Below are 12,813 nucleotides of genomic sequence, written 5' to 3' on the forward strand. Positions count from 1 at the left end.
GATAGGCTGTATCTGGATACGGACATGAACCAAATTCTAACCGGCTTGTTCTTGTCACCTAAACAACTCATCCACCAAGTTTCATCGTAATCCGTCCCCAACTGTTTGAGATATCCTGTTCACAGACAGACAGACAAACACAGACAGGGTTTTGGGTCGTTTATCGGCACAATTAGCCTGCTCATGGTCACTTGAGAGTTGCAATTCCACGGAGCATCCGTATATCTCGTGGGATTGGGATTGCGGGTTGGACAGGTGACCGTGACGAGCCACAATATGTAGGAGATGCTTCAGTCATGGTTTCTCTGAAGTCAATAATAGCTTGGTAGGGGAGGGAAAGACATTGAATATTCTGCCGTTTCGATGTGGGAATGCCCATTTACTATAATGAGTGGGAGGAGGGGAGGACAAGAGAAGCAAAGATGGGACATAGATGGGAGGGTGAGGTTGAGGCTGTGAAGGGGGAGGTGGGTGTGGGAAAGATTGATGCCTTTTGGTTGTTCGGGGAGTTGACGACTTGGGGTTTGTGAGGGGTGGGTAGTTGAGGACTTAAAGTCACATTTAACATTGCGAACATGTTCAAAGGGTCCCTGCTAGTAATAACAACAATAATAATAATAATAATAATAATAATAATAAGTCTGAACAATAACAATAGGTTTCCTCGCCTTGTGCGCTTGAAACCCAAATCATAACAACAACATTAAATGTAACTCACAGCTCCGTTGGGTAGTTTCTCTATTTGCGCCCAATCAACATGAGGCCTGTGTTCCAGAAACCTTGCAAACTCTGCTTGGAAGTCTTTTAAATCGGTCTCCATTTTCTGTGAGTCAGAAAGAGGAACACAAGTATTAAAAAAAAAAAAAACCTGTGACAAATAAAGAACTTATGAACCCTTTGAATTACTACCGGTAACCACGGTGAAAAAAATCCATGAAAAGAAAGAAATCGCACGCAATGAATGAAACGCAAATTCTCTATGTAAATGTGCATCGTATAGCGCTGCCTCCAGGTGGGGGAAGGTATTACAAGTCTTCACCATTTACAGTACAGTATTCCTACCCCCCCTGTGTTCCAGTTCAGTGTTCCTGTCCCCCTGTGTTCCAGTACAGTGTTTCTGTCCCCCTGTGTTCCAGTTCAGTGTTCCTGTCCCCCTGTGTTCCAGTACAGTGTTTCTGTCCCCCCTGTGTTGCAGTTCCGTGTTTCTGTCCCCCTGTGTTGCAGTTCCGTGTTTCTGTCCCCCTGTGTTCCAGTTCCGTGTTTCTGTCCCCCTGTGTTCCAGTTCAGTGTTCCTGTCCCCCTGTGTTCCAGTACAGTGTTTCTGTCCCCCTGTGTTGCAGTTCCGTGTTTCTGTCCCCCTGTGTTCCAGTTCAGTGTTCCTGTCCCCCTGTGTTCCAGTACAGTGTTTCTGTCCCCCTGTGTTGCAGTTCCGTGTTTCTGTCCCCCTGTGTTCCAGTTCAGTGTTCCTGTCCCCCTGTGTTCCAGTACAGTGTTTCTGTCCCCCCTGTGTTGCAGTTCCGTGTTTCTGTCCCCCTGTGTTGCAGTTCCGTGTTTCTGTCCCCCTGTGTTCCAGTTCCGTGTTTCTGTCCCCCTGTGTTCCAGTTCAGTGTTCCTGTCCCCCTGTGTTCCAGTACAGTGTTTCTGTCCCCCTGTGTTCCAGTTCAGTGTTTCTGTCCCCCTGTGTTCCAGTTCAGTGTTTCTGTCCCCCTGTGTTCCAGTACAGTGTTTCTGTCCCCCTGTGTTCCAGTACAGTGTTTCTGTCCCCCTGTGTTCCAGTTCTGTGTTTCTGTCCCCCTGTGTTCCAGTTCAGTGTTCCTGTCCCCCTGTGTTCCAGTACAGTGTTTCTGTCCCCCTGTGTTCCAGTTCAGTGTTCCTGTCCCCCTGTGTTCCAGTTCAGTGTTTCTGTCCCCCTGTGTTCCAGTTCAGTGTTCCTGTCCCCCTGTGTTCCAGTACAGTGTTTCTGTCCCCCTGTGTTCCAGTACAGTGTTTCTGTCCCCCTGTGTTCCAGTTCCGTGTTTCTGTCCCCCTGTGTTCCAGTTCAGTGTTCCTGTCCCCCTGTGTTCCAGTACAGTGTTTCTGTCCCCCTGTGTTCCAGTTCAGTGTTCCTGTCCCCCTGTGTTCCAGTTCAGTGTTCCTGTCCCCCTGTGTTCCAGTACAGTGTTTCTGTCCCCCTGTGTTCCAGTTCAGTGTTCCTGTCCCCCTGTGTTCCAGTTCAGTGTTCCTGTCCCCCTGTGTTCCAGTACAGTGTTTCTGTCCCCCTGTGTTCCAGTACAGTGTTTCTGTCCCCCCTGTGTTGCAGTTCCGTGTTTCTGTCCCCCTGTGTTGCAGTTCCGTGTTTCTGTCCCCCTGTGTTGCAGTTCAGTGTTCCTGCCCCCCTTGTTCCAGTACAGTGAAGTGTCTTGAATTATAAGCAGTCGGTACGTGTTTTTGCTTCATGCACGCAAGTCAGTATTTTGGGCTGTCAGTTCATGTATATTTTTGCATATACAGAGCTGTCAGTTGCCTATACACCGCCCAAATAAAAGGTTTGAGTCAGGAGAACGTGTTGCATACTTGGAACAAGATCGCCCGTCGGGCAGGTACTCCGTTCGTGAAAAATAATCATTAACAAGTCAAAACAAAGTACAGGTCCGAGTCCGAACGTCTGCTATGGATTACCTCCCGCTGGGCAGCAGCTGTTGCAAGCACAAGCTTGTTCAGTTCCTTCTCCATTGCAACCTCAATGTCATGCTGGACTTCCAAGCACATCTCTGCCGGCCTTTCCATCTGCTCCAGGACAACGCTGGTCTCCATTGCTGTACTAGTGCACCTGTGAGGGTCAGACAGATATTTAACACAAGGATAAAGGGCCATATGTTTATAAAGTAAGCAAAGGAAGGGGAAGTAAGGAGAGAAAAATTGACAAACTCCATTAGAAGAAAAAGACATGAAGGAAGTAGGACAGGGAGGAAAGGGAAGTTAGGGGTTAGGGAAGCTGGGGAGGAAGAGGTGGATGGGGACAGTTACAAGTAAGAGAAGGGGACAGAAGAGCTTGAGCATACATGGAGAGGTAAAAGGGTAAGGTGATAAATTGTTTCACTTTGTGCATATTATATAATCAATACAAAACATGGCGATAAAAACAAACAAACATTCACCGAGACAGCTACAAGGACTTTTTGCATTCCACACGAGAAATAACGCACCTTTCTCAAAAGATCCCAGATGATACAATCAAAAACAAAGAGGAGAGGTACGCACCCTCACCTCTGAGCCGTCTAGCCTGGGTTGGAATCCCGATCCCGCTTTCAACCGTCATCCCGGTGTTTCACGAGCAGGGCGATTCATCAATGCGTGCGCAGTCCCTCGAATGGACGTTAAACGGGTGTCCTGCCTGCCGGCATTAGTTGGTGGATGCAAAAGTTCCCACGGTGTCCCTTGTGAAAAGTCGACGAGCTATCACCGCACCAGGAACAAATTACAAACTCCTGCCCTGACTTCCTGCGTCGGAGTGGCAATCCGTCCCAGATTGTGAAGCTAGCCACAAAACCGCTTCGGCAGAACCGATGCTCTCCATGGAGCGTGGTGCATGAAGCACAAGGTGGAGAAAGGAGAAGAAATTTGAGAAATTACAAACTTCAGAACAAGGAAAATAAAAAATGTGATCAAAACTAATCAATGCAATTATATTTGTTTACAAGATCTGGGATATATAATAATAATAATAAAATATGGTCTTGGCAAAAATAATTAATCCAGGCATTTAAAATTACAGACCATTGCTTATAATATAAATCAATACAAACATGGGAGGTGGGTGGCCACTGCAGGCAGGGAATGGACCCGTCCAGGTATGTTGGTTGTCGAGGTGATGTCATCAAACAAACCTTGCATCTGAGCACCATCGACTGGTCTCAGGCCTCTTGAATGAGGATTAATCACCGCCAAATGGTAACCATGGCAGATGCCTGGATGTTTGTTATGCGATAAGTTGGTTCGGTGACGAGAACAAGCAGATTCGATTTTGGTTCAGGTCCCTTTTTTGCGGGTAGTGCATGAAGTTCAGGTTTTTGCGGGTGGAGGAGTCGCGGCTGAAACCCAAATCCTATCCAGGTTCCTTCTGGGGACTCCATGTTTTCCCTTACATATTCAAGTTCGTTCTGATGACTTCAATTCAGGATTTGGTCCTTCCTTTGATTATAAGAGATAAATATATCGGTCATTGATTGAATTGCAAGTGCTCAATTAAACCTGGTGTTTGGCTTCGTGGTTGGAGTGGCTGGCTTGGGATATTGGGGTCCTGCGTCTGAGCCCCGTTTTCCGCAGAATTAACACCGGTTGGGGTTGATTGCCCCTCATTGGTCAGCGAAATGAGTACCAGCGTACTGATATGGGGTCGCAGCATCACCAGCATAGTCGCGAAGAAGAAGAAGAAGAAGAAGAAGCATTGTTCAATTGTGAACAATTTAATGTAAATGAATATATACATGTTTTTCAGGAAGTTTTTCTTTCCTCAAAAGAATTCCAAACCCACTCTGCACTCGAGTCCTTCCGTGAGAAAGTTTTCCTTAAATAAGTTTACTCCTTACCGCCAACAGTTGCCCTCAATACAAAGTCTTTTATAATCAATCAATCCTCCAGTTTGTCCACGAACAGACAATTCAAACATGTTTGTCCACAACTTCTCATGTACGATCACCGTCTGAGGAGTTTTACATTGAAACATAGCAGTGTGTGTATATTGTATTGGAAGTGGAAATATAAAGTCCTCCTTCGAGGTAAGCTTTCTTTATTTGTGAGCTCACTCTCCAAGTTTGTCATGCGCCGTCAAACCAGTCCGTTCAGTAATATTTGGGGACCCGAGTTACGAGTGTCAGTGTTTACCTGTGTGGCCTGTGTTGGTCTGAACAAACAGTCTACCTGCGTGGCCTGTGTTGGTCTGAACGAACAGTCTACCTGCGTGGCCTGTGTTGGTCTGAACGAACAGTCTACCTGCGTGGCCTGTGTTGGTCTGAACGAACAGTCTACCTGCGTGGCCTCTGTTGATCTGAATGAACAGTCTACCTGTGTGGCCTGTGTTGGTCTGAACAAACAGTCTACCTGCGTGGCCTGTGTTGGTCTGAACGAACAGTCTACCTGCGTGGCCTGTGTTGGTCTGAACGAACAGTCTACCTGCGTGGCCTGTGTTGGTCTGAACGAACAGTCTACCTGCGTGGCCTCTGTTGATCTGAACGAACAGTCTACCTGTGTGGCCTGTGTTGGTCTGAACGAACAGTCTACCTGCGTGGCCTGTGTTGGTCTGAACGAACAGTCTACCTGCGTGGCCTCTGTTGATCTGAACGAACAGTCTACCTGTGTGGCCTGTGTTGGTCTGAACAAACAGTCTACCTGCGTGGCCTGTGTTGGTCTGAACGAACAGTCTACCTGTGTGGCCTGTGTTGGTCTGAACAAACAGTCTACCTGCGTGGCCTGTGTTGGTCTGAACGAACAGTCTACCTGCGTGGCCTGTGTTGGTCTGAACAAACAGTCTACCTGCGTGGCCTGTGTTGGTCTGAACAAACAGTCTACCTGTGTGGCCTGTGTTGGTCTGAACGAACGGTCTACCTGTGTGGCCTCTGTTGGTCTGAACGAACGGTCTACCTGCATGGCCTCTGTTGGTCTGAACGAACAGTCTACCTGTGTGGCCTGTGTTGGTCTGAACAAACAGTCTACCTGTGTGGCCTCTGTTGGTCTGAACGAACGGTCTACCTGTGTGGCCTCTGTTGGTCTGAACGAACGGTCTACCTGCATGGCCTCTGTTGGTCTGAACGAACAGTCTACCTGTGTGGCCTCTGTTGGTCTGAACGAACAGTCTACCTGTGTGGCCTCTGTTGGTCTGAACAAACAGTCTACCTGTGTGGCCTCTGTTGGTCTGAACGAACAGTCTACCTGTGTGGCCTGTGTTGGTCTGAACGAACAGTCTACCTGTGTGGCCTGTGTTGGTCTGAACGAACAGTCTACCTGTGTGGCCTGTGTTGGTCTGAACAAACAGTCTACCTGTGTGGCCTGTGTTGGTCTGAACGAACAGTCTACCTGCGTGGCCTGTGTTGGTCTGAACGAACAGTCTACCTGCGTGGCCTGTGTTGGTCTGAACGAACAGTCTACCTGTGTGGCCTCTCTTGGTCTGAACAAACAGTCTACCTGTGTGGCCTGTGTTGGTCTGAACGAACAGTCTACCTGTGTGGCCTGTGTTGGTCTGAACGAACAGTCTACCTTGAGTTCGACCCTCTTTCCATTGCTGCTCCCACAAAGCCCCTTCAGCCCAAATACACATGAATAATAAACAATTTACATTCCTTCCTCGAAAATAAACCGGAACGAAAGAACCTGCTCAGTCGGATCCCCCAGGCAACGCCACTCCTTACCTGATCTTACCTGATCTTACCTGATCTTACCTGAACCTTAACACCGGAGAGGTGAAAATATCAAAGTACAAACAAACTCCCGTTCAAGGAACACTCGCACACACGGAGCACGTTATCCGTGAACAATTTGGCGCCAAATACTCACGGCTCAAGAGTGAATGGTGAAGAACAAAACGAAGTCCAAAATGCACCGACTGAACCACGTTTCCCAACAAACAACTGCTTCCTCGTCTTCACGTTCAGACTTGTGAGGTCGATGAACAAAATGTGACGTTGCTGTTGTTGTTGTTGTTGTTGTTGTTGTTGTTGTTGTTGTTGTTGTCGTTGTTGTTGCTGTTGTTGTTGTTGTTGTCGAACAAAACAAGACCCCACTGAATTATTTCTATATATATATATCTATATCTGCGCAACAGACAGTTTTACTCATTGGTGTTAATATAACTTCATCTTCGAGTGAGGAACTTCCCAAGTCCCAACTCCAAATATGTTGGTGTTGTTGGTGTTGTTGGCGTTGTTGGCGTTGTTGGCGTTGTTGGCGTTGTTGGCGTTGTTGGCGTTGTTGGCGCAAATTAAACGTTAGTTTAATGTTTTGTTTTTTAATCATAACTAACCAAGGTTAACAGCGCAAATCAAAAATATTAACGCTTGAATGGTTGAAGCTTGCCATCCTTCTGTAATCTCAGTTGTTTTCTTGTCGTCAACTGCAATTTGCATTGTGCTTGTGCTGATCATGAAGAGCGCGGCGAAAGGCTTTGTAAACAACGGAGGTTGTATCGTGATAATATGGAATAGGCAAAGCCGAGAAGCGAACGTAGAATTCTTCTTACATTCGCTTCCAAAATATATTAAATTAAAGTCTTTTTGCAATGAAAAATAAATATTGCCTCAACATGACCTCCACAACAACAACTACACTGCCTAGAACAGGATCTCATCTGCAAAAATAAATATGACCTCAACATTACCTTCACAACAACAACTACACCGCCGAGAACAGGATCTCATCTGAAAAAAAAAATTCCTCAACATTACCTTCACAACAACAACTACACCGCCTAGAACAGGATCTCATCTGAAAAAAAAAATTTCTCAACATTACCTTCACAACAACTACACCGCCCAGAACAGGATCTCATCTGAAAAAAAAAAATTCCTCAACATTACCTTCACAACAACAACTACACCGCCTAGAACAGCATCTCATCTGAAAAAAAAAATTTCCTCAACATTACCTTCACAACAACAACTACACCACCGAGAACAGGATATCATCTGAAAAAAAAATTTCCTCAACATTACCTTCACAACAACAACTACACCGCCGAGAACAGGATCTCATCTGAAAAAAAATTTCCTCAACATTACCTTCACAACAACAACTACACCGCCGAGAACAGGATCTCATCTGAAAAAAAAATTCCTCAACATTACCTTCACAACAACAACTACACCGCCTAGAACAGCATCTCATCTGAAAAAAAAAATTTCCTCAACATTACCTTCACAACAACAACTACACCACCGAGAACAGGATCTCATCTGAAAAAAAAATTTCCTCAACATTACCTTCACAACAACAACTACACCGCCGAGAACAGGATCTCATCTGAAAAAAAAATATTACCTCAACATTACCTTCACAACAACAACTACACCACTGAGAACAGGATCTCATCTGAAAAAAAAAATTTCTTCAACATTACCTTCACAACAACAACTACACCGCCTGGAACAGGATCTCATTTGCAAAAATAAATATTACCTCAACATTACCTTCACAACAACAACTACACCGCCTAGAACAGGATCTCATCTGAAAAAAATATTACCTCAACATTACCTTCACAACAACAACTACACTGCCGAGAACAGGATCTCATCTGAAAAAAATATTACCTCAACATCACCTTCACAACAACAACTACACCGCCTAGAACAGGAATCTTCTTCTTCTTCTTCTTTCGGCTGCTCCCTTTAGGGGTTGCCACAGCAGATCATCCGTATGATCCGCATAGTGATTTGGCACATGTTTTATGCCGGATGCCCTTCCTGACGCAACCCTGGTCGCCTCTTACAACACAGGGATATGGTCACCTATTTTAACCGGGGTATACACCGGCCCAGTACACTGGTACTCATTTCGCCGACCTCGGAAGGATGACAGGCTGAGTCAACCCCCTGGTGTATTAATTCAGTGGCCCAACGGGGCTTGAACTCGGGACCTTTTGGATTCCAAGCCGCTGCCCTAACCACTGCGCCAACACCAGGCTCCGCCTAGAACAGGAATCTCATCTGCAAAAATAAATATTACCTCAACATTACCTTCACAACAACAACTACACCGCCTTGAGCAGGATCTCACCTGAAAAAAAAACTTCCTCAACATTACCTTTACAACAACAACTACACCGCCTGGAACAGGATCTCATTTGCAAAAATAAATATTACCTCAACATTACCTTCACAACAACAACTACACCGCCTAGAAAAGGATCTCATCTAAAAAAATTAATACCAGAAGCGAACATAGTATTCTTCTTCCATTCGCTTCTGACTTTACCTACAACTTGTTCACAACTGTTTACGCAATTTCCGGTTACTTCGGCCTGGATTCGGGGTCAGCGATCAAATAACGTTAATCAGGATTAAATATTATTTTTTGACGATGCGGGAGATATCTTTATTAAAATCAGTGGAGGAAATATACACCATGTCTGATATTTGGGTCTTTCATGTCTCCGACGATGCCTTCATCTCCCGGCATGCATCATTCCCCATGACAAAAACCGGAAACAAAAAAAAAAAAACCAGAAGCAAAAAAAAACGGAAGCAAAAGGGTCATAGCCAACGACACGGATTCCAAATTGCCAAGGTATTGTGTTATTGTTGTTGTTTCCTATTCTCTCATGTGCACGCGTTAAGAATGAAGCTCAGTGCGTTCGCTAATACTAGTTCAGCGAGGCTGATTTCCACCCTTTTACGTTGTTGAACATTCTTAATCGGAATTTTGAAATGGAATAGAAAACCTTGTGAGCCCGCGTTCACACAAAAACGTGAGCCCGCTAACACAAACGCTTCTCCTTTTACCAACAGATGCAAAAAAATCATTACCTCCACCACCAAAGGGCGCGAAGGAGGTTATGTTTTCACCCCTGTCTGTCTGATTGTTTGTGTGCAGGATATCCCAAAAAGTTATGGATGGATCATGGATCTGGATGAAACTCGGTGGACACGTTGGGTGTGTGACAAGGAAGAATCGATTCAATTTTGGTGACGATCTGAATCCGAATCCGAGAATGTTTTTCGTGATTCTTCACCATTGCTCGGGCTAAAATGATATATATATATATATATATATATATATATATATATATATATATATATATATATATATATATGTATATATATATATATATATATATATATATATATATATATATATATATATATATATATATATCAAAATATCTCAAAAAGTTGTGGACGGATTTGGATGATGCTTGGTGGGCAGATTGTGTGTATGACAAGGAGGAATTGATTCGATTGTGGTGAAGATCCTAATCAGAATCTGGATACGAGAATCATTTAATTTTTAAAGCGATTCTTCACGATTGAGTGATATAGGGCCAAAAAATATGATATGTAGCGTGATATCTCAAAAATGTATTGGGTCTGATATATTCTCGTGGATCAGGTATTGCGGGGCAGAGGTATGCTAATACAACCCCCACTCGCCCCCCTCCCACCTCCTAAAAATCATCATTTTGAACTTATCCTGTACATTGCCAAGCCCGAGATATGACCTTCCCATCAGTGTTAAGAGAGACCCAAACCAGATACATTGTCTCCATCGAGTAAGTTTACCTGCACGTTTGGAATGACGGCATCGGTTTTCCAATTGCAGACGTCCATTAAATAAATCACCAACACTGCCACGTTCACACATGGTAATCGTGCAAGGTTCAAAGTCCACTTGCTGGCAACAATGGTCGAAGGTTTGGGTAGAACGCATCCGTCTACGAGCCTTTGGCATGTTTCCAAGTATTTTTGGCTTATTTTAGAAGCTTTGTAAGCCATTTTAGGTAACAATCCTTATCTCGCACGGAGGATATACTGTTGCGAATCTGGAAGCCATGAGCACACAACATACAGGTCCTATAGATCAGTTATATCGGTAAGTACGTGTTGCCAGTTAGGGTCCCGTCCCTGGTCTAATGGGTAATTAAATGTTCCTGCACTGTGGAGTTATTTTAATAATCAGGTTTTCTTTTCGTTTATTTTACACCAACATCAATGCCGACGACACCGCATCACCCTCACCTTCACTTCGCTTCCTTCACCTCGCTCTGGCCGACGTCATGGTGGGCGGAGTTCAGGGAGGAGCCGCGCGGTGGCCCTCGACCAATCAGCGTGCAACAAGTGGGGTAACCGTTGCCCGGCCAATCAGATCCCGCGACAGGAACAAAGGGCGCCGCGTGACGTCACCACGCCACCGGGCCAATCAAGGAGCTTGCCGCCCGTTTTGGCCAGTGAGAGAGACGAAGAGCGATTTTGCGCACCAAAACCAGCCAGTGAGAGAGGGAGGGTCGCGAGGAGGCCCGCCCCCCCCCCTCTGAAGAGGGGGTATAATTATAGGCGTGGTCTGCGTGTTCGTGGAGTTCTGGTTCTGGCAAGAAGTGCGCGCATGGGTTCTGAGAGTTCTGGAAAGAAGTGGACATCTGCGTGCAAGGGAGTTCTGAAAGCATCTGCGCACGGAGTGGTCGGTGGAATGGAGGGTGTTCTCCTGCCACCTTTCGCCCTGCCGACTTCCGTTCACCTGGAGCCCGGTCGTGAGGGCGTCTGGATCGTGCTAGGGGTCCAGTTCTGCCCCGAGGACCTGGTCCTTGAAGACCGCACGAGGCAGACAGGTCCGAGATAGGCCTCAATAAAGACCATTTGGTCTGATTATTTTGGGTGTGTGCGTGTGTGTGTTCGTGCCACCAGTCAGATAAGTAGTGAATGGTATAAGTGCCGTGCTGCACATAAGTGCCTTTAATAACCGGTTTAACTCTGCTCTTGCATACTTCCCTCATTCCTCGATTATACCCCGATTATTATACCCCGATTGTTAAATGTTTCAGCTCGTCCATGTCCTTTCCTCCAGTGACTTAGTGTGCTGCGTGTTGGAAAATTAGCCAGGCCGTTGCCGTTGCAACGGGACATTTGGGACCGACCGACCTCGGTGATAAACCGCTCGGATCGCACGCGGTCCGAGTACGCTAAGCGGTTCGTTCCGTACAAGTCCCGTCGAGGGTGTGGAGACTCGTTAAATCGCCACGTGGTCTCTAGGTATTTTGAAAATTGGCGAATAACCCTGTACCACGTGGTAGAAATATTGACCCTTCACGGTCCGCTAAGGGACCCGTACTTCTCGGACTTTTCCGAAAAGTACGATCTAAATTCCGGGTGATCGGTCGAGCCGACTCTGCAGCCCCATGTGGCGGTCGTGCTCGCGGCCGACGCCCGGCCTCGCAACAATACGTTTGGTTGCCCTGATGAGTTGAGAAAACCCTTCCCACATCCTTTTTCTCAACACAGTGCAGGGTAAGGTGTTCTCTGAACTCTTTAATTGAACAAGTAAACTTACTCCTCACTCGCACAATTTGTCCTTGAGACGAAGTCTTGAAATCAATGTCCTGGAAAATCCATTTCGAGCATGGTTGTCCACAACTTCTCGTGTACGATCACCGTCTCAGATACTTTACCACAAAACATAGTTATACACTTCTTCGAAGTACTTTGCAGAGGAGAGAGATAACTCGTTGTTTTGGTCCAATATTTCTACCCGTAGCATCTGGCGATGATGACACCTGAAAATCACTTGTTTGCCACATCCACCATTTCCTATTCTAAAACGAATCATTCGATTTACTTTCATTACACTCAACTTTAGACGTGCAAAAGTACTATCTCAGTTCATGACACGGGATATCGAACACCTTACTTCAACGAACAACACAACAAACGGTGAGATCATAAAAATGATTGAATTAATTTCTTGTAATCCAACCCAAAAGAACTGAGTTAGTACATTTTCTCCAGCAAGCAACATATTGGGAAATAATCAAGGATATTAGAACTTTGTCCGATCCATGCATTTGATATTTTGAACAGGCCGGAGCAATATATCCGGATGTTGAGATGGAGGAGCTGAAGGTCAGCAAGTCGGAGCATTCCGTTTGATGATGGCCCAAAAATAAATGGCGATAGAGGCAGAAGAGCTTGAGAGTCAGCAAACAGGGCCAAGCCAAATATTTCCTCCTCTTCCTTTCCTTTCTTCCTTCTCTTAGCCTAATGAAGAACAGCCTGACTATCGCTTCGATGATTACTGTTGAGGTCTTGAGGCTAATTAGTTGCTTTGTGGAGCTCTGCGGGTACCGGGGAATTCCTC

General features: G+C 45.6%; 2 protein-coding genes across 6 annotated transcripts in view; both read right to left on the reverse strand.

The window, feature by feature from the left end:
- Window positions 1-6,723, reverse strand: part of LOC147012394 (UTP--glucose-1-phosphate uridylyltransferase-like) — a 51,562-nt gene extending 44,839 nt beyond the window's left edge. The window contains exons 1-4 of one of the 5 annotated variants that reach the window (XM_085856521.1): window positions 6,529-6,697; window positions 3,241-3,373; window positions 2,659-2,809; window positions 719-823 (exon numbers count right to left, since the gene is read on the reverse strand). In XM_085856521.1, coding sequence (XP_085712647.1) covers window positions 719-823; window positions 2,659-2,793 — 240 coding nt within the window. In that variant the 5' untranslated portion in view covers window positions 2,794-2,809; window positions 3,241-3,373; window positions 6,529-6,697. Of the gene's footprint in view, window positions 1-718; window positions 824-2,658; window positions 2,810-3,240; window positions 3,551-6,528 lie in introns of all 5 variants that reach the window. The other 4 variants (XM_085856519.1, XM_085856522.1, XM_085856520.1 and 1 more) reach the window with 4 other exon arrangements.
- Window positions 3,557-6,522, reverse strand: LOC147012395 (uncharacterized). Its single transcript, XM_085856523.1, has 2 exons — window positions 5,656-6,522; window positions 3,557-5,619 (listed from the first exon to the last, which is right to left on the reverse strand). Exons 1-2 carry the CDS (start codon window positions 5,767-5,769, stop codon window positions 4,807-4,809), a joined length of 927 nt encoding a protein of 308 aa, XP_085712649.1. The 5' UTR covers window positions 5,770-6,522; the 3' UTR covers window positions 3,557-4,806.
- Window positions 6,724-12,813: the final 6,090 nt, after the last annotated feature.

The sequence above is a fragment of the Eptatretus burgeri genome, chromosome 15, assembly GCF_056783735.1.
Source record: "Eptatretus burgeri isolate ZD-2024b chromosome 15, Ebu_testis_v1, whole genome shotgun sequence".
NCBI lineage: Eukaryota > Metazoa > Chordata > Myxini > Myxiniformes > Myxinidae > Eptatretus > Eptatretus burgeri.

What these genes read in the sequence shown, in the direction of transcription:
- LOC147012395 (XM_085856523.1), bottom strand. Translation starts at nt 5,769, where the DNA reads ATGCAGGTAGACCGTTCGTTCAGACCAACAGAGGCCACACAGGTAGAC. An exon ending in GACCAACACAGGCCACACAG is followed by an intron (nt 5,620 to 5,655) that starts GTAGACTGTTCG and finishes GAGGCCATGCAG; the next exon opens with GTAGACCGTTCGTTCAGACC.